The sequence below is a fragment of the Coturnix japonica genome, chromosome 5 (genome assembly GCF_054131305.1).
Source record: "Coturnix japonica strain WE chromosome 5, WE-NBRP24, whole genome shotgun sequence".
In the NCBI taxonomy this organism is placed as follows: Eukaryota; Metazoa; Chordata; class Aves; order Galliformes; family Phasianidae; genus Coturnix; species Coturnix japonica.
The window spans coordinates 3,525,912-3,547,868 of record NC_140667.1 but is presented as its reverse complement, the minus strand read 5'-3'; the positions used below and the strand labels follow the sequence as shown (position 1 = coordinate 3,547,868).

The 21,957-nt window shown below is 39.8% G+C and overlaps 1 protein-coding gene across 19 annotated transcripts in view; it reads right to left on the bottom strand.

The window, feature by feature from the left end:
• NAV2 (neuron navigator 2) overlaps positions 1–21,957 on the bottom strand; it is a 181,309-nt gene that overhangs the window by 43,698 nt on the left and 115,654 nt on the right. For 15 of the 19 annotated variants that reach the window (XM_085548133.1, XM_085548132.1, XM_085548131.1 and 12 more), the window contains one exon: positions 15,744–15,866. In XM_085548133.1, coding sequence (XP_085404259.1) covers positions 15,744–15,866 — 123 coding nt within the window. Of the gene's footprint in view, positions 1–726; positions 995–12,957; positions 13,112–15,743; positions 15,867–21,957 lie in introns of those variants that run through there. The other 4 variants (XM_085548140.1, XM_015863393.2, XM_085548142.1 and 1 more) reach the window with 3 other exon arrangements.

Here is a 21,957-nt window from a genome sequence, read left to right as displayed (position 1 = left end):
GGCTGCTATGCTCCCCAGCCTGCACGTAATTCTCCTGCCTGTGCTCCAGCTGTAACACAAATGCCATCTCCTGTAAGGACAGCACGTGGTAATTCTAGGAGCACATGGCACAAAACCATCAGCTGAAGACTTGAGAACAATCTGCAGTCACTGCTGAAGCTTTTTGTTGCTCACAACACATCACAAACCAACTCAAATTTGCACAGGAATGAGAGCTGCACAGTCTGTCCTGAAATGCAAGTGCAGCCCGTGCTGTGATAATGGCCAGGAACAGCCTGACTCGAGCCTTTGTTTCAGTGAGAAGTGAGCTCATTCTCATAGAGAGATCCTTCTTTTGCTCAGAGAGCAAAGGAGAGTTAAAATATAACAAAGCCACTAAAACCCTGCGACACGGAGAGACAACCAGTCAGACTGCAACCTATTAAACAGGCAATAAAACTCACAGAATCCCGAGTAAAGCCAGAAAAAACAAACGCGGCGGTAGCTGTCAGTTCTCACATAGGGGCTTTCTGATTAATTCATCTAAATCTTTGTAACATAATAAAATAGACTGACTTTGTGTATTCATCGAGCCTGATGAAATACAGAATGCAGGGAGAAAACTTGCCACATTTACTGCATCCCTTAACACGTTTCTATTGCTGCCAGAATTCAAACGCTAGTCCTACTTGCACAGAGGTGCAACACAACACACACAACGCTTTCAAAGTGCAGAAACTGCCTTACCTTGCAATATTCCTCGGCCAAAGCGCTTCTCCACCTTGCTGCCCAAGAAGAATCCCAGGAAAAGGGCTTAGGTTTACTTTACAGGTTGATACCTTCATTAGGCTACCATTAACACCCCACGGAATGAAGCAGCTTGCAACCTGACTACCTAGGCACAAACTATAAAGTAGGAGGAAGGCTGTTTTTCAACAGCACTCAGCATCCAGCAGATCTGAAAGACACTGGCAAGTAAAGCCCAGCTAGAAGGTGATCATCAGAAACTTCCCCTAGAAAGAAATCTGATCCCTCAACAAAATTAACCTCTGAAGTGCTGGAGAAGTGAGAGGTCAAGGCTTTCTACTGGTACTAGGTCATCTGTGAAAAGCTGTAACCTGATGGCAGTAAAACAGGCAGACTGGGTGCCTCCAGATCACATACCGTAACGTATGAAGTAAAAGCCCATGTCAGCAATCCTGTACTTGAAGGTACTAAATGACAGTATTTGATCTCAGCTCAAAGCCCACAGTCTGTTAAAGTGTATTTCCTAGTCTGTTTTTATAGTCTCGCAGACCCAGTCAACTATGTGACTGCTAAAATAACTATAGTTTGCTTTATGAGAACGCAGCAGCATAAAACCAGATGACATACTTCAAATGTTTTAACATCAAATATTTGGAATACTGGTAAAATATGAATGTTGCACATATACACACGTTAAAAAAAAACAGCTCGTTTTCAGTACAGATCTGCTGCTACAGACCTTGATATCTTTATTTCTTAATAAAGAAACTGGGAAAAGATGTGTAAGATTTCTCTGTTTAGGGATTAGATACATTAATCCTTATTCACAGGTGTAAAACAAGGGACTTGCCACTTTCTTTTAATTCAAGTGGAATAAAGATAGGCATTTTTACATATTTGGTTAACAGAAATTTAGCATTTTGAGTACTGTCATGGTTTAATAATTTTGTAATTTTGCTATCAGTGAGCGTGTGGGAGCCTTTGCCGTTTCACCTACAGTTTACAGTAGGCCTCTCGGTTTTGGGACTCATTCTCTCTCCTATTTTGCTTGATTCGTTAGCTTAATTTCAATTATATTATATTGTGTTATCCTGTATTTCGATGTAGTATTTAGTAAATAAGTGTGCCTCCTTAGATCGTTGCCGCTGTTTTCTTTTCCTAATTAACTTTTCCTTTTGGCCTAGCGGCCCTGTGGAGCCCACGGCCCCCCCGTCACAGACCCAGGTAGATTTTCGTTTAAACTGTAACAAGTACTCAGAACTCTTATTTTAGCCCAAGAAAAATGCTCCCTGACAGTATTCTTGACTCTTGCTGGTCTACACAGTTATAAAAATTGACTAATGCACTAACATCCAGCCATAAGGGAAAATGCAAGTCCATCCCCACTGTTATGGAAGGACTGGTTCAGTAAGCAAGAAGCTACATTACTAATCCAGCCAGGATAGGCTGCCACTGTCCAGGCCACGATGAACAAGTGTGCCATGAAAAGGGGATGGGCAAAGAAGAGAAAACGAGGCTGCAATCCTAGACTCACCTCAAGAAAACCATCAAACATTCAGCTGGAAGCCAAGGAGAAGGGAGGGAAAGAATGAGCAGAACTCAACTGCACCAATATACTTATTAACTGGGTCCAGCCTGGGCATCTTATCTTAGATATGAGGCATGTTTTATCATAGATATAGACATTTTAATCTTAGATATACGTTTTTATCTTAGATATAGACATGTTATAGCTTAATGCTGTACTTCTGGTTTAAAGAGTTAAAATGTAAGTATTCAAAGTTTATAAAATAATGACTTTGCGCAGAAATTCTTCTGCCAAAACCTTTAAATAAGCGTGTTGCAGTCTGAGCTTGTTTTTCTATTCCGGAGTCTATATTTTAGTGGCCATGATGTTACTATAGCAACAAAGACAACTGGTAATTTGGAGGCTGGTGGATGTGACAACTTGCAATTTGGAACAATACTAACAATAAAAGTGGCTTCAGAAGAGCATCGTTTAACACAAATGTTTGTGTTTTAAAATGAAAAAGGCCGTTCATTTAGTATCTTTTTGCAGCTGGACTACTATCTATATTAAGTTAGTATAGTGGTGAATGAAAGATAGAAACATGACCCTTCTGCTTTTTGGTATCTGTATCTTGCAGTGCAGTCATCCCAGCCCCTACACAGTGCCTACGTGCCTACATGCAAAGCCAATGATGTCAACAGCTTTGTAGAATATCAGACAAGAGCCTCATAGCTTTTTTAAAACAAAAGTATTTATTATCCACAATAAAAGAGAGGGTAAAGTTACTCAGACTCACCTCTGCTGAGTTTAACTGCACTCAACGTATCCTTTCTAACAAATACCATGAACTGCTCCTCATTCATTACTATAATCACGGGGCAGTTACTAGAAATAACTCTTAGATATCACAGGTGCTTAAAAGAGTCACAGCTGGAATAGAAAGGCTTTCTTCTAACCTTCAACATCCCTCCTGTCTTCACCTAAAATCTCCCCCAAACATGGTGTTTCTTCATTATCTGCTTACAGAGTTGTATAGAAAATTAGCACTAGTGGGTAAAGGCAGCAAGAAATGTTCTAACCCTAAATATGATGAAATCTGAAACAGCAGCTAGAGCAAAAAAAAGAATCAGAACATCCCATCTTTTGAATCAGAACATCCTATCTTTTAAATCAACAGCTACAAATAAAAACTAAATCACAAGATTAAGGTACAGTGTTGCTCTCTTTACATTAACCTACAGCCCCATTGTCTGCCTTTCCCTGGCAGCCTTTCCATTGCAAAGGAGGAGGGATTTTGCAACGTAATACCTATAACACTAAATACAGAGGAATATTTACAGATGAATTTTACATGTAGTGTAATAATCATCATTTTATGGGTCAGGAAGTTCAGAAGATTAGTGCATTACGGCTGCAGTTTATAAAAGCATTTGTGTTAGAACTTCTGCATAGCAATTGGGTGAGATAAGCTGTGAACAGCTTTACATTAACTTCTTTTATGGTAGTTAAAGTTCGAGAGAAGTAAAGAGACCCCAGGTATTAATTTATCTAAAGAACAGCTGCTTAGAAAAGACTGCAAAGTGTCCTAATACTCATTGTAATAAAATCATTGCACCCCCAATTGCCTGTCCCTTTTCTCCCCTTGCATACTATTCCCACTAACATGAGGAAGAACCACTTGTGTAGCTTCAACAGAGCTAAAACTGTATGCAGAGAAGAGGAAAAAAAAATAGCAACAAAAAAAAACCTATCAAAGAAATCTGTGATTTTATTTTTATTTTAAAAGGCCCCAAAACCATGATTACAGGTTTGTGTTCTAGGCTAAAGCAACATGAACCTTGTTTCATTTCCAGCTCTCCCTAAGAGAACACTAAAATGTCTGAAAATCAGGTTTTCCTGCAATATCTTAACTTCCTTTATGCTTTTATTTTCATCAGCTGAAATATATAAATACATACATATATGTATATAAGTTTGAAGCTTATAAAACGTCAATTTCTCAATTCCTTTCATTCTGCTGAATGAAAGAGGCATAACATCTGCAGCCCAATGTAGGATGCATGCTATGAAATACCCATCTTCACATTCTCCCATGGGGAGAGTCCTTCCATTGGTAGTACTGTGCAGAAGAAAGTCAAATACATACACGTTCAGTGTATAGGAAATGACATTTTTAAAGTCCCAGTTGAATGTGAAGTCAAGTCCATGCAAAAAAAGACCATAAGAACAGGGATTTAAGCCTCGAAAAGATTTCACAGACAGAACAGCCAAATTTGGAATAGCATTAATGACTTAAGATTAAAAAATACTAAAACATTAATCAGCAGCAAACATTACCCATCTGAGGGCATCCACTGTAATAGCACTGCTGTCAGCCACCTGCATCTTAGTCAAATCCAACTAAGTTACGATCAACACAGTTGGTCCAGCCTAATTGCTTTGGTCTCCCAATTAGATATATTTCAGTATTTACAGTTGTTTATTGCTGCTGTGGCTGTTAAAGGGCTAATATATCCCACTAGGAAAGTAAGTCATTTATCTTAATTAAAGTAGAACTATTACATCAAGCTGGTATCATTACAGCTTGATTTTTAGTGTTTGCTAGTCCTCTGTATTACTGAGTGTATAAGCACTGGATCCACATAAACACTTCAACAGAGTAATAGGCAAAGAACAAAGATGCAAACTCGCAGCTTCAACAAGAATTAACTTTGCTTTGCTAGTCCATCTGCATTTTGCTAATAAAACAAAGGGACCTGCTTTACCCACACAACATGAAGATGTTTCAAAGACCACAGGTGAGCCAGAAGACTTGCCTTTTGCTCAGATTATCTTTTAAAATCTCTGTCTTAAACACTGTTTTCCAGGTGAATTGCTTTTGTCTTGTTCTTAATACTGCTGCTGCCTGTCAAATAGACTAACTTGCCATTTCCAAACTCACAAGAGGCTGCCAATGTAATATTGATCTGCAGATATTCCTCATCCCTGCCATTGTTTTCTTATGGTCTTGAAGACCATTGAGTCTTACAGTCAAGAAAACCATTGAGTTGGTCTTCCAACCATCTTTATAAAACAAAAGGTAACTGAAACCAGTGACCCAAAGACAGCATCCCTAAGTGGTGCATACTTGTAACTGAAAGACCTTCCTAGCTAAGCATTCTATGAATAACGCAGACAGCTCCTCAAGATTCCATATTTTTGCTCATTCAGACAAAGAAATTCTTAATAAGCAGCATGAAAACCTGTCCTTTGCTGTCTCATAAGCATGCTGCAGTCAGGACTTGCTCACACGAACTTCTGACCTTTCTTAAGCGCTGATAAACCAATAGCTTTTACTGGAGGATACTAATGGTCCTACAGATTAGAGTACTGCTGTGTGGTTCAGGTAGTCAGCACGTCCGTGTTTGGGGAGCGTGACTGAAGGAAATCTCAGCCCACAGGGCTGCTCTGAACAGAAGGACAATGTGTTTGGAGTAATGCTGGGAGCATGAAACCTTGTTCAAAACCTTTCACTTATACAGAAAGCTCCCTTCTCCTTGCAACCAACATAAGCCTCAAAGTAACCCTCATTCCCAGTACGTGCTGGCTACACTGAGTGAACTTAAGCAAGCGGCGTGTCCACAAAATGATTAAAATCATTTAGTTTCTCTCCCGATGAGCAAATCTTTTTCACTGCAATAGATACTATGATAACTATAAGGCATGCAGAATGAGCTGCCATGGGATGTGAGAACACCAATGGCAATAACAACCGAATATTGATGTGGTGAGCTATTGCACTTAACAGCTATTTTCTTTTGAAACTGAGCTACTAATTCCAAACATCTGTGCTTTATAGGGAAGAGATTATCTGATACCCAATACTGCTATCTGATACCCGAAAAATTAATCTGATAAGAACTTGTAAATTATATTCTTACCATTTCTTAACAGGTAAATATTTCTACTAGATGCCTTATGAAATACGTTAAATATTTAGTCTGGAATGTCAGATGTCCACTCTTCTATTTTCCCATGATACTGTGTGTTGGTTTCTTTACTTCTTTGTAAGCAATAAGTTGAACACATGGCTCTGTGCTGTCAATGTACCACCAGGAACAGCAGTTTAACTACAGGTACAGAAGGCATAGCTACACTGTATTATGAAGCATGGTAGTAGGTGGGCGGTTGGGTTGGATGATCTTGGGGGAAGAAAAGAAAGCATATCTGGAGCCATACCTCAAATAAAGTTCACTGATGTCCAGCCTCCTAATGAGTCAGAAATGCTATGGCTGTGATTCCAATGTGTTCAAACCTTTTGTAAATGCTAAGTTTGGTCTGGAAAACTTTGCATCCATGTGGGTACTGTCTGCCCATGTTCCTCTGCCTCTTCACAGCACCAGGTGTCACCTGCCCTCCCACAGCTGGCACAAAAGCAGCATAAAGCCACCAACCACAGGCACAGTGATGTTCCTGATTCAGACCTGTGTAAATCAGCATGGGTTGCACACAAGTATGCACCGAGTAATTATCCAACACTAGGTTAATTGCCATCATGCAACACTGCATTATCAGACATGCACACACTCTTCTGTTTCATTTGTTTTCATTATAATCAGGTGCCACGACAGATGTCAGTGCCAGAGGTGACACTGATCCTGGGCTCCTCCAACACATGTTTCTGATGTGTGGTTATCTTCTATGGGCATCCAGCTCAGTATGCCGTTATTTACTGCATTATCTACTAGCATTCTATAATCTTGCAATATTCATTAAAGTGATGCCTCATTTTGCAAATGAAAATGCAAAGGAAAAAAACCCAACACATACATTACTGGCCATGCGCACAACATAATTAACATGCATATAATCTGTATGCAAATCATGTTATTGCAAATAGTGACTATTAGCATAACAAGTGCTTATTATTTCTTGAGATGCAACTCAAGCAGGCATCCTGCTGGGGTCTAACATCTTTCCTTTAAGCAGCACCATCTCTCTTTTTTCCTTCCTTCACTCATTTTTCTCTCCCCTTGATGATTAACAGCACAGAAAACAGGGAGACTCCCTTCTGCGTCTTTGTTTAAAGCAGGAAATCTTGTGTGTTTAATTGCCCTCAAGCATCTGATTGAGTTCAAAGCTCAGTGGCGCCTCTCTTACCGTGCTGTATCCCCCCCACCATCATCACTGATGCTGTTTCCTCGCTCAGCTCCCTGGCCTGCAAAAGTCCTGAGGCTTCAGGATCTGTGCAAGGCTGTATAACCTTTCATTGCATTTCTGCAAGAGCAAAAATTGCAAAACCATTCCTTGCTCAGGAATTGTTTCACGAGCCCCAGCCCTCCTGGGCTTTGTGCAGCGTGTTTGTTCTCTCTGAAGCTACACCCTCTGCTTCAGAGATGGCTGTGTTACAGTGATGAAATAATTATTGGGGTGGGGGATGATTTCAATTTTGTATCTGTTTGCCAAAAATGAGATGCTTGGCCTGAAGCTTTCCAAGCTCCATGCCAACCTGAGGATGGACTCTGGTCTCAGTCCGCTTCTGAGTAGCATTTTGCTTTCTTTAACTCAGCAGCTGAACTGCATCATTGTTTTAAAGACTGGGTCTTTTTGATGAAATATCATCAAATATTCCACTGGTTTATAAAAAAAAAAGTGAGGTGATTCCCTTGGAGCCTCTGCTAATTTTTGTAGTTAAATCATCCAGGGGGGAAGCGGGAGTTCAAGGACTTCAACCTTAATTCTTTCCATCCCACCTCTGTGATCTGATAGCTCTGCAATAGCCAAGAGTCCAATTAACACCTTTCAGTATCTTGTGCGGAAACGATTTCATTTCCAGGAAATAATTTGGCAGTAGAGACAGAGATAATTAAATACTGTTGGAGAAATGACTCAAATATAAGAGACCGAAACTGAGACTCTCGCTAAAGTCAGACACAGCAAAACCCCACTGTGACTTTTTGCTTTAGAACCTCTACCAGCGCACAACTACTCTGTAACAACTCCCTCTGCAATTTACTAGGGGGAAAAATAATAATAATAAAAAAAACTCCTCATTTTCAGTTTTACCTGAAATTTTTAAAGCAAACAATACTTTTAAATCAGCCTCTCATTTTCCTACAGTCATCTGTGAAAATAAAAATGAAACCGTCGCATTAAAATGCTAACGAAACAAAACTATGTATGAGATAGCATCAAATTACATCAGTAGTCTCAAAGAGATGTTTGAGGCATTAAGTCACGTTATGAAGAATATTCCTAGCTGCAACTTTCATAACAGGAATAAATCAATCTCGACAGTGAACATGAAAGTGGGAATAAAACCTTTTTGAACACTCAAGGTGGTTCGCTCGCTTCCCCCAAACCAAAACGAATGAATTAGTTGATATATATGAAAATGAACTTCAGCTAACAACATAATCAGAGAAGATTAAAAGCTAAAATTAGATTAGAAAGATAAAAACGTTACTTGGGGCTGATGGCAGCACACGGCAACTCTGCAGTACAGCTGCTGAGCTGAGCCTTTGTCAGTTAGGTAACCAAAAAGTACAGATGTAGTTAAGAAGAGCTGAGCTCAGCCCTTGGACTTTGCTCTGGCAGTAATCAGGCTCCTCATGTTTAGCGCTGATCCTCTGGCTACTTATTGACCAAATATATCTGGACATACATAAACACAGCCTCTAGCAATGTCGTACAGATTGAGGCTCCACGTGCTAACTCTGCTTTGTTCCAGTGGCACTTGCATCTGATTAATTAGTGTCAAATTGCAGCAACTGGTGCTGATAAACTTATATGTTTTATTTTTAGTGATAATAGCAATAACAATAATAATAATAATAACTGATGACATACATTCTTATAATACCGTGCAATGTAGCTCAAAGTGTTTCTAGAATAGAGCGTGCCTTTATTTATGCTGGCCAAATCTATATTTAACTGTATATACCTAAGCAACACGGGACAGTCACATGAAAGACTTAATGCCTGTTTATAGAATAACACGGAGCCTTTAAACCTCATGTAGCTGCATTAACATTGTGCTGCCTTAGCCTCAGGATGTCAGGTCTCAGCTCAGAGGAAGCAGGAGCAAAGTGATTACTTGTTCTGTAGATCCTCAGCTTCACTGTGAATCCTATTAGCTGTCGTAAAAAGGTCAGAAAGTCACCTTATCTTACTCCTGGACGATCCCTAAAGCATGAGGAAGCTGATGAATGGAGAAGAGCAGAGTAGGACTCAAAGATAAGAAGGGTACTGTCCTGCAATACAGAACGGTTTGCCAGCCACCAAGGAACTTACTGAGACATCAGTAACCCTAAAGGTATCCCCACATTCCTTCACCTGCCATACAGGCCAGCTGAAGGAGATACCCACTTATGAAATATGCAGCATTTTGATCTCAAAGCTATGGATACTTTACAGCTATTCCTGCTATGCTGCAGATATGAATATGCATGGGATATACATTCGACTTTACGTTTTAGCTAGCTAGTCAAACTGGATGCCTTATTTCCCTGTATAAGCAATGATCCTTCAGGACACCTGGAAATGGAGAGGGCTTCCTGGGAAGGAATTTATTGCAAGCTTCTCACTCTTGTTCCAGAGGATGATTCCAGAGGTCTTAATGTGTTTCCACACCAGTCTAATACTTGGGATTCCTCTTTCAGAGTCTGACAGCTGTCTGCTACTAGTTTTTATCTATTCAATCTCCAAATCCCAAACTCAGAGATTACTGGTGTAGGTCAGTTGTGATACTGTGTTGACACTCTTGCCATTCGACATGGAAAACCAAATAACAAAGTCTGTGCTATGTCAGCAAGCATTTCACATTCTTTGGTTTGTCATGCAAAGCACAAAGACCCTGATACAGTTCAAAACAGTCTTTGTATCTACAATCTTGTTTACCCTTGGAATACAAGCTTAATTTCCCACATGCCTGAAGTGTTTTAAAAGCCACTTTATACAACAGAAAGACAGCGTTAATCTCCCACAGTGGAAACAGCAATACCGAGGGGTTCAGTAGAGGCTCTAAATCAGCGCTTAAATCAACTTGGTAGTTATACACTTAAGAGTGGGTGCGGATGGAAGGAAAAGTCACCATAGGAAGAAATCTAATTTCAGTGGTGTAGTTTCCTTTGCGCTTCCACCTTGATGTACCTGCATCTCTCCATTAGCTTTGCAGTGAACTTCAGTTTCTGACATAAGCATTTTAATTAGCTGCCAGAGCAGAGAAGGAAATACCTCCTAAAGGAATGAGGAATCAGAATCACAGTAACTAAAGCAGGGGGCATGACATGAGGAAAAGAAATTAGAAGAAGAAATGCAACATCAAAAGATTTTACCTACATGCATTTAGCATTTATGTATAAGCAAAAAAACTTTTATAAATCAGTTAAATAGTCAACCAATCCCATCCCACCCCCAGTTTATATCGTATATTGATATATATCCCATACATGCATAATATATATCAATAATACATCACTCACCCCCTCCTCACTCAAAACACTTCGGCAGCCTCAACTCATAGTAGAAAACTGGCTCACTGCAGATCATCATTTAACAAGAAAAATCAGACCATCCTGAATTTGTCCTTCCCATACAGCAATATACTTCATCCAACCAGATGTACTCCACAAAGTCTGTGGGTGATTTCTAAAAGTATTACTTTGCCCACTGAGTGCATTCACATGCAAGCCACAAAGCTGAAAAGAACCTCATTGCCCAAGGGAGGGCAATTCTCACAAAGCCACTCCATCTCTGCCCTCCTCCTTTTCATCTTCAAGGGAGTTCCACAAACTATCTTCAAAGAATTAACCAGAGTATCCAAATAATGACTCTAGTGGATATTAAAAACCAGAGATTCAATAATGAAACAGACTTTACAGTCAGTTATAGTTTGCTCTCTCTCCCCAGCCAACCCCTCCATGTTACACAAGTTATAAATCATCCGTATATCTCTACTGTACATCGTGTAAACCTTGTATCATGCCTTTCCTTGATAAACTGTCCTCTGCTTCACAGGTATTTGCCTCTACAACTTACTCTGAACTACTTATAAATTTGGGTAAACTTAGAGCAACTGTCCTCAAACCTGTACTTAGCAATGATCCTTCCTGCTTCCATTTTAAACCACAAGAAATGTTTATGCACCTAATAGATTGCTATCCTAGTCTGTAGGTCCCATAGCCATAAACTTCAAAGAATCTTTGCAATGTGAATATCCCTGTTTCTTTGGGTCGTTCTCAAGATAAACGTGAGACTTTACCAAGACAGAGAGATAGGTATATATAGGTCCCAAGGTATAGCTTGAATGTTTAGAAGCAGTGCTAGTTTTCCTAACTTACAGTTAAAATCTAAACAGGTGGTCATGCAGAGAAGATCTGTTATCTATGTATCTCACCACTGACTTTGCTATTAAGCAACTAAACCTGGGACATGTATTCACAAACTGCAGTGTCTCACAGCACAAATACGGTAAGCAATGAATAATGAGTTGTTGGGCACTTATTTTTTGATCTCTTTTAATGTAAAAACAAACAAAGAAAAAGGTTGCAGATTTTTAAAATTGTTTTCCTGAAAACTATGCTGATTTAGTATATAAGATCTTCAAATTAGGGGATTCTGCTGTCCTACCAAGAAAAAATGGGAAAAGCAGAGTTTATAAATCCTATATGTCATACAAACTGTATGCAAATACAGTTATCAGGGCTTTCTTGAGGTGAAGGAACTGTAAAATCTTCCTGGTGCAGTAGTAATGGCTGGGCAGCATATTTGCTGGCTGAGATCTCCTGGCCTCTCTGTAGAGGGGATACAAAAACCCTCTCTATTGACAGAAAGGAGATTCCCCCTCCACGAATCTCTTCATATGAACCATCAGATGAAGCTCCCTGTAAAGGCTATTTCCTGTGGAGCTCCACAAACACTTATGTCAACAATCCTAAGGGAGGATTGTAGGATCAGGAGACGCTGTGGGGGAAGATGATGGGAATTCCACTGCCATTACAGTGCAAGAATACATTTTTCTACATATTTTTACCAGAATTATGTTTGTCTGAAGTTTAAAATATAACCCACTCGTGTTTTAACATTCTAGGACAAAGGCTTTCCAGTCTGAGTAGCTCCAGACACACATTCTGTTTTTCCTCTTATACATCATGCAGCAGCAAAGCTAAACAAAAGGTGAGATGGGCAGTGAAGGGCTAATACTGCTAACTTATATTCACTGAACAGAGGACTTAAGCCCTCTTCTGCAAAGCCAGGAATCGTAGACTAAGCTTGTTTTTCAACCCTTCTGAAGTGCAATCCCAGCTGCCAAGGTAGTCCAGCTACCTCCTTCCTGCTCTGAGCACTAACCCCCTCTTTTAAACAACAGTATAATTTTAATAGGATTCCAAGTATTAACTAACAGTGAATTTAAACATACTGAGGTCTAGAATTTTTACTCCATGCAAACGTAAAGCAATGGCTATTTCCTGAGTCAAGAGACACATAAATATCCATAACCTGTTTTTAGACAAATAAAATCACTACAAAGTATTATTCGTTAGGTATTAGGAAAGCCACAGGTCTTACCTTTTGTAGAAACTGCTATAAATGATAACATGTGAAAAATGCTGCATTCAGTAACATTTCTATTCACGGCGTGAAGGGAGTATCTGTGCACTGCCTGGGATGCCCTCTGGCTATCTGCTCTGTTACTGTTTCGCTTTCAGTTTTTCCTTCCCATTCACCTTCTCGATTCTCACCTGGATTATCCAAGAATCTTGCCGTAAACAGGAAATGCTGCTGAGCACCAGGAGCTACAAGTTCAGCTGGCACTTAAACTGATTTTGGTCTCGTTTGAACTGCAGAACCTTCAGTGTGAAAACGCTGTATTATTCTCATCATGGGATAAAAAAACTCTTGAAGAGCAGTTCAATCCCAACCACGTGCAACAGCTGACCTGTGTTTTACCTACAGTGCACACATGCTGGAGCTGTTCAAAGTACAAAGACTATGTAATGTGATATCTCCTTACAATGAGAAGGGGCTTTCAAAAGGACAAGCTGGGAAGACCTTTTTGTCCCCCTTATCCTCCTATGCAAAGGTTCAAATTCACAGAGCCTCAAATTAAGCTGCAGAAGTGAAACAATCCATGCAAATCACACTTGGAAGTTGTTATTTAGACTCCATCACTGAAACTTTAAAAAAATATACTGATTTTTCCTTAATTACAGCACTGAAGTTACTCTTGACAAGCTCAAATCCATTAATAGAGCCTCCTGACCTATGAACCAAAAGGTGATAAGTCAGCACAGGTCTCAATTACCTTATCTAATTAAGAAGTTATTTAAGTAAGTAATTATAAAAAGATTTACTCAAGACTAAGTGTCCAATTTCTTCCCTCTTATCTGTGTGCATTCATAAATGCAAGTTGCATATATGAACTTCAAGACAGAATTAAATCTCGGATCGTGCCTGGCAACACGAAGCAAACTCCAGCTGCCAGATGGCACACACCACATCCATAGACATATGAGACAAAACCATAGGTGGATAACCTTACAGCCTCAAAAAAAAAATCACAAGCTAAATAAAAAGGCATCCTTAATGTCTTTTTTCATTAAAAAAGCCTTTGTTCCACGCAAACACAAATTGTCTCAAAGTGAATAAATAAGCTCAGCTGTGTTGTGCAATGATTCCATTAACCTTGCAATCAAGCGTTAAATTAAATTGCCTCATTTAGATTTCCCTGCTTCGGGGGAAAATATACCTTCTAAGTTCTGTGCTTTACATTACCAGAGCCAACTAGCAAGAGCTTCACCACTAGACTTCTACAATTAATAACATAAGAAACTAAACAAACAGGCAACCTGCAAAAATTCCTCTGATAACTTTTTAATGATTAACCTTAAAGGTTCGTAGGCTTTCACACCCATTCTCCCATGCAGTCAATCAACAACTGCTTTGAACAAGCTCCATTTTATCTTCATGTTTCTTAGGGGCACCGGTAAAGCCATTCCAAACTCCTGCTTCCCTCTTCACACAATCAAGAAAGCAATTCACTACCATGCCGGTTTGATTAAATCCCTTTTCCTTAGGCTAGTTTTCACCCTGTAAAACTGCAGATGAAACCAAGATATTCTTTTTCTGTTGTTTAATTGTACATTACAATCACCCAGCAACCAAAAGGGAGCTATTTTTAAACTTACTGAGCCTACTGTCAGGAAATGCTGATCTTCTACGTTAGATAATAAGCCTATGTTCCAAAATGGAAAGACTAAGTCAAAGCAACACATACGAACATCACCAAATCTTGCACAAGGGTAATTCCTCTGTGATCTCCTATTGCAGCTAACCTGCCCATCATACACAGCCCTCACTGCGTGTAAACCCCCATCCACTGTAAGAATGGAATGAATTATTCTCAATGCGGAGATAGCTGACATTAACTAGAGATTGTGTTTCAGAGTATCACAATCCCATTTAAGTGGAAGATGTTTAAACACAAATAACACCTCTTGTAGAACGTATGTAATTGGTCCTTGTGTGGTGGCATCAGGAAAGGAGATGATTAAATAAAACGTGAGAACAGTTTATATACCAAGAAAAAGTGCTGCAAGTGCAGGGTAGGAATGACTGCCTCTTCAGAAGGATCACTATTACTTAAACAATAATACAGTTTACATTACACTAATCCTGTATTATAAACACACAGCTTCGGTTAATGTGGCAAAACCACAGCAGCAAAGGATGGTATTTTGTCTTCAGTTACAGCACTAAGTGGCAATGCCTTCACCTGCAGGTATTTTAGCATTCAGCGCTCTTGGCTGAATATGGGTTTTAGATTGTAAATTTCAGAAACAGATACAAGCTTCTGAGAAATTTATGCACACTTTGCAACTGACAAGCGCATGTTGACTTCATAATCGAAACTGAGCTGAGATTCTCTGAGTTTTTGTTCTTTTATTGAAAGCCATAACAGAAACAGTGTGGCTTTCCTTGAAAGCAAGGCAAGCTTCCCCGTCATCATGTGTCCCTGGTATTATGGCTTACTGCATACATCAAAAACAGAGGCAGTTAACCCATTTATCTCAACTCTAACAGAATACAGGACTCATTACTGTCCATCTACCTGCTTTCTTTATGGATCACAGTACCATTAATTATGGATTTTTAACCTCCATCCTAACTCTTGATCTTTGGCCTTGACCTTTCACACCGAGTCACTGGACTTAAAAGAATCATTAGAAATATAAACAGAATTAGGCCTTTTTTCTTTCAAAAGCTATTAAAATTGTCACATTTTCTTGTGTTACATCACGCATACAGAAACACAGATGAGAATTCAAGCAAAAAAATGAGAAGACAAAGTTGGTAATTCATCCTGAGCCTTCCATGAACGCATAACCTAACATACTCTGCAAAAGCCATAGCCATGTATTCACTGAATACATGAATTCCCAAAGCTATTTTAAGTTTGGGTAGGCAGTAGATACAGCTTGAACTAAACACACAATTACATCCCAGCCTTCACTGGTTCAGAACTTACCTGTCAGCATCTCCCAGTCCCAGGGACGTGTTGCGCTGCATCGTCTCCCGCACTGCAGCCATGCCATCAGGCAGCCGGTTCAGCCTTCGAGTGTAGAGTCCCAAGCCACCATCAGTCATATACCTATGAAACAACAAAACATCACTTGTAGTAAACCCATCAAATATTTAGATTAATGCACTCTGTTAACCTTCAATGTGTTTTTAAATGCAGAATGCGTTTTCCATCCTCCTGAATTGAGAATACTTCTCAAAACACAAAGCAAGGAGAAGTTTATTCTTGATGGGACTGGAAACCTTTTGCTCCTCTCTCATCCTTCTCTACTCCATCTTGCAGACTGCATTGTTTTCTGTCTGTAATTATGACTTAGAGATATTTGCCTTTTAAAAGTGCCATTCTTATTATTATTATAGGTATTATGGAGTGTATGGATATGATACTTCACCAATTGTTAAGATGACACATTTCTTACTTTCTTGGGAGTGAAAAGAGCAGCTCACAAAATGATATTCTGATACGCAGGACATCTTCCTCTTTCTTAAATGGGAACATAACCCTTTTCTCTACAGCAAGACGGCTTCATTCACAGCAAGAAAGGAAATACACTGCTAACTTCAGTAACCTCTGCTGGGGAGGGGGAGAGTGGAAAAGCAGTTTGCACAAGTTGTGCTTCTGCATTTTTTCCCACTCCTTTCCTCACAGATGTTGTTGCAACAGATGCAGTTTACCAAAGTCAGATTCAATTACTGTATTCAGAAAACTGGGACGGTAACAAGTCGACAAAGCTGACACAGTCTGCTGTTTAGCATTTGAGTTAGATTTATAAATCTCTATGGGGCCTGCCCTTGGAACAAGGTAGGAATCCCTCTGGGGAGTTTAACAAAGAGGTTGCTAAGCTGGTAAAGCCAGACCCCAGACTATTCTCCATTCAGCAAATCTGCCAGGACAAGGTTCTCTGAGCTCACAAACAACGACTGTAAAAAGAGAGGGGAGCAGCTCCGCTGCAGCGGGTGCGGAATTTGCCTCAGGTCTTTGCATTCTAACATTTGTTCGACATAGTTGATAAATATTTTATCGTGGAAAAACTGTTTTGTTTTCTTTTTTTTCCCCTTGACCTACTAAAATAAATGGGAAAGAAAAGCGGAGCTTAAGACCACGTTGTTATACAAAGACATAAACAGAGTTTTGCAAAACCAGCCAATGTACACATGTTAATTGGTTTATTGCAGATACTTGCCTGCACATGAAACCTGCTCCTGCATGAGCACCCACTGCACACACAGTGCAAAGAGCAGCTCTCAGCTTTATTGTCAGGCTTCACCTTCCCCTGACATGACCAGCCCTTTGATAAAAGACTGCAATGGATCGTTGTCCGTGGTTATTACCCAGAATCAGTTCAATGAAACACGTTGCTCTTAGGAGTTAGCCATGCTGAAATCAATAGAAAACCACTAATATCAACAGATTTCCCACCCTGCGAAGCTCAGCTGAGAATAACTAGTGGCATCAAACTGGAAAATAACAGAAATATTCAACAACTTTGCCATTTAGATCACGAGGTTTCACAAACTAAGGCGCCTTAAAAGAGCACAGACAGGCAATGCTGTTTACCTTCTGTACCAACGAGTTTCTTACACGTCAGGACAATATAAGATGTACACATTTCTGTGTTTTGAAACAGGTTTGTGTAATCACGGATTGAAAGCTTTATATCTTATTTTTATTACCACGCAATGTTCTCCACCCGGGAATGCTTCATTTCAATAAGATTTCAGAAGGAATAACGCTTGAAGTACTGAATGAAACACAGAGGTCAAAGAACACAGGGCGGTACATTGACTACATTGACTGTCATTTCTAGAGTGAATACATTCACATCTATGAAATACATCGACTGTCATTTCTAGAGTAGAATATACTCAAATTCCATGATTGAACAGTGAATGAGACAGCAATGGCACTGGCTACAAGGACTTTCTAGTCTTTCAGAAATAAATACTACTCATCTCCATAGTTTTACTCCTCATCTGCAAGGAAATAAATGTAACCGTACCTCTTTCTTTCACGAAGAAAAGACTCAGGTTAAACAAGAGCAGTATTATGCGCTTCAAGCACAAATGGAGCTTACATCACACTTTCTAGGTGACACTTTTTTCTTCAAGAAAATGGCTTCCTGCCCTCTATTACAAGTATAAAATAATTTGCTTTGGAGTCCCCTGGACAATCTGGACCTTTAAACTTCACTTTGCTTTAGCCAAATACATCCTTTCTGTGCCTCTGAAATCGTGAACGCTGTTCTAAGTCCTTCCAAGAGCAATACTGTTAGGTTATTTCCAATGCCAAAGTGATTTATTTGCCTCTCCTGAAAGGTACTTACAGGGAACAAGAACATATTACACAAGGGATCAGTACAATCTAGCAGTCTTAGTCAGCTGTTTTCTGCCCACACTCTATGCTTGCCCAGGTATATATAGATGGCCCACAGCACACTCACTTCCATGGTCTGACAACTTGTACCACTTCATATATATTCATTTCACTCTTTAACATATGAATATGAACTTTCCAATTCTGCAAATAGATTGCCATGGGACAGGCATTCTTTCCTTAAAGAATCAATACTTAAGTCATTTCTCCCCTCCCTCAGGCCCTTCAATTCATTGTTCTTTACTGGTCACTCACCACTAAATGCCCACCATGATCTGAATTTGCAGACTAAGATTATATTCATACAAGTATTTTACATTGCATTAAGTATAACATAAACATTCTATTTACTGTATTTTATGCTCCTCTTTGTTGTCTCCGTTTCTCCCCCTTCTATATGGGCACTGCGTGAGAACAAAGCACAAGGTGAAGCTTTATTTGTTCCTCCTCTAACCTGGAGTTGAATGGCCCTTCAGAAATGAATGGGACACTGCATCTTGAAGGAAAACTCTTGTTATGGCCATGAGGAACTTCTAATGCCATTATTAATTATTAACAGTCTCCAAAGCAGACTTTCAAGGCATCCAGGTGATTAAAATATCTTTAAGAAGATAGCAAGAACTGAGAAAATTCATGGGAAGACATTAGGACAGATGTCAGCATGGAGCACACTGAAGTTACACCAGAATCTGGCGGCAGCTGAATGAGGTTTTGCATATGACAGATTTGATTTAAAAGCTTAAATCCTTCTCGGGATCTACTTAAATGAAAGCCATAGAAATGAGTGACAGAATAAGTGATCCATTCCCCACCACTCTCTTTAATTCTGTTAGGGAAAGGAACTACTTGTGGCCAAAGGAAAATGTGCTGCTGCTTGCCATGCCCAGAATGCTGGGGGATGCAGAGAGGGCTCCCCAGGGCCTCCCAGTGCTTTCTGCTCCATCCCAGCCCCATGAGCACATCTCCCTCTGCTGGTTAGACCCACAGCTGGACTGGATTTAGTCACAGAATGTCCCGAGCTGGAAGGGACCACAAGGACTATCGCATCCAATTCCTGGCCCTGTCTGGGACCTCCCAAAAACCCAAACCCTGAGCCCAAGAGTGCTGTCCAAACACCCCATGAGCTCTGGCTGGACAGTGTACAAGAGGAAACAGCCAACACCATACACCACAAATAGTGGGTCGGTCCTACAGACAAATATTATTTATGGCTCAGTGTGTCCCATGCATTGTACAGCTACTGCACAGCAGCGAGGAGGGAAAAGAAAAGAGACTATGTGACTACTGCTGGTTATTCTCACTCCTGCTACTATAAACATTATTGCCTTTTGCTTCCCAACTGTGCTACTAAATTGTCCGAGGCTTGCTGATGGCTTTTTAATGATGTGCTGGATAACATGCTCCATTCCAGACGATCTCTCAGGTTGTGAATTACGGGCCTACAATGGATGATACCTACCTATGACAAACCCGAAAAAGCAAGAGAAGTGCTATGAGACCACATTATCTGAGATATTTTTTATAGGATAAAGGATTAAATGCTGTTTTGTTGACAGTTTTACCCTGACTGACACCGGAACTACTCTGGAAATGAGGTCCTCATTAGTTGGGCTGCTGTTCTGCAATGTCGAGAGGAGCAAAATGTAAGAGGTCTCCTCCCCTGGAAGGAGTGTGTAACTCTGAGGTGTGTAGGGGCAGCAGCTCTGTGCCCCCTAGTGTCCCCTTCTGAACAGGCTGCAAACCCAGACCAGCAGGACCAGATGCCAGGAACACCACTATGCATCAATCCCAGGCTGGGTGTTTTGCTGCTCTGTTGATGTATTAGCTTCCAAAAGAAGATTGCTTCTTACCTTTGATCCACCATCGGGAAAGACCACCTTAGTTTTAACAGGTATTTTCTGCCTGTTTGGAAAAGGTACTCTTACTAACCTATGAAATCAATACTAATAATGTATGCCAGAGCTCTGCCTGAGCAGATTTATTGAAATAGGCCAAATGAAACTTCCCATGACCCAGTGTGTTTCAGAGAAAGCATCGGGATCATAGGGCTCAAATAGTTTATCTTGGCTATTGAATTTATTTTGGCTGTAACAAATATTTTGGCTTCCCTCCCTATCAGTTTGCCAATGAAAACACAGATCCAAGGTTTTCAGACTGCAGCACTGGAGCAGTTCTGAAAATGACAAAGTGAAACATACATCAGCTAATAAAGAGCTATTCATGATATAAATGCCCTCTTGTGCTGTTTTCTGCATAATGTAACTCAGCTTCTGAACATATTGGACACGTTCACCCTAATATTGATCTCGGAGACTCATTCCACAGCAGGTCGCAATGATGCTTTCTTTACAAGCAACTCTTCTGATTTCTAAGCAGCCTATTATTCCTGTCTCATGGAGACACAGTGCAACACTATATTTAATTAGTGGGAATAAAATGAAGATAACTCATGAAACGACCAAAACATCTGCTTATACTGCAGATGGTCATTTGGAACTTAGTTGGCAGTTACAATAACAGTCTATAAACTCGTATTATTTAGCAACATAGGCTTTTGTAGCTAAAGGCAACAGGTGTGGGGAAGAGAAGTGTATTTATACACAACTATTTTGGTCCTAAATTGAGATCTATTTGATCAATTTCTGGATGGTTATAGAATTAAAAGCTGGAAAATTATTGCCACCTTCAAAATCTAGAGAGAAATAAGTGTCAAGTACTCTATTCTTATCATTTTTCTCTCAGTTAAAGACACTCTAACATTTAAGGTGAGGGATGAGCTGCTGTGAAGTCACTCATATTTGCCAGCCTGGAATTTAACTCACTGCTCTGAAATACTACTTCAGTGACAGAGGTACCACCAACAGAAACATGTTATTATGAGTCCGTCAAACCTAAAATGCCAGTCTTGTATTTTCAGACAATGGAGACTTCCCCTTTATACTCTACAGGATGACCAGGTAGTCATAAAAAAGGAAATGATATACAGAGATGAGCAAAGACACAGATTTCTCTGGAAACAACATTCATAAACTGAACTGCTTTCTTATTATTCCCTTTCCTTCAACCTGGAATCTAAACCTTGTCCATTGACCGACACTGAATCTTTAATAGGCTCTTCTAAGATATGAAAAGCAAATGTGTGAGATTACAGTTCTGCCCGGGACACTTCTCAATTCATCCTTGGTGTTTTACAGAAGCTGTGGTGCTACTTGGAACTTACATTCCTTATTCTAAGACAAAAAATCAATGACATAAGTTTGAGTAAAAGTCACTGTCCAGAGGAAATGCAATAACCATTACTACCATGAACACTGCAGAATGTAGGTATAGCCCGCTTCATTTGATAAAAACAAGCCATTTAGTGCTACAGTGCATGATTAAAGTAGTAACAGCTAGTGGAGTTTTACCTGAAATGGAATAACAGCTAACTTTCCTACAGTTAACTAAATACCAACCTTGGAGCACTGAATCACAGTCAGAGAGGCTGGAAAAGACCTCTGGAGATCATCCAGTCTGACCTCCAATACTTTTAACCAGTCACAGCAAAGGTAAAATGTTGATGTAAAATCTAGATTAGTTTTCTGTCAGTTCATGCTTCTGTACACAAACCTCTTCTTGAGATTTTATTTACGTGTACAACTAGTTTGCAATACACAACGAGGTGTAAATTCATTTACTTCCCATGAACTTTCTCCTTATGTTCAGGCAGCAAAGAGTTCAGTTAGAGTACAGAAAATGTCTCACTATCCCCATCTTGTGGGCATAAATGAGATTTGCAGCATGTGTT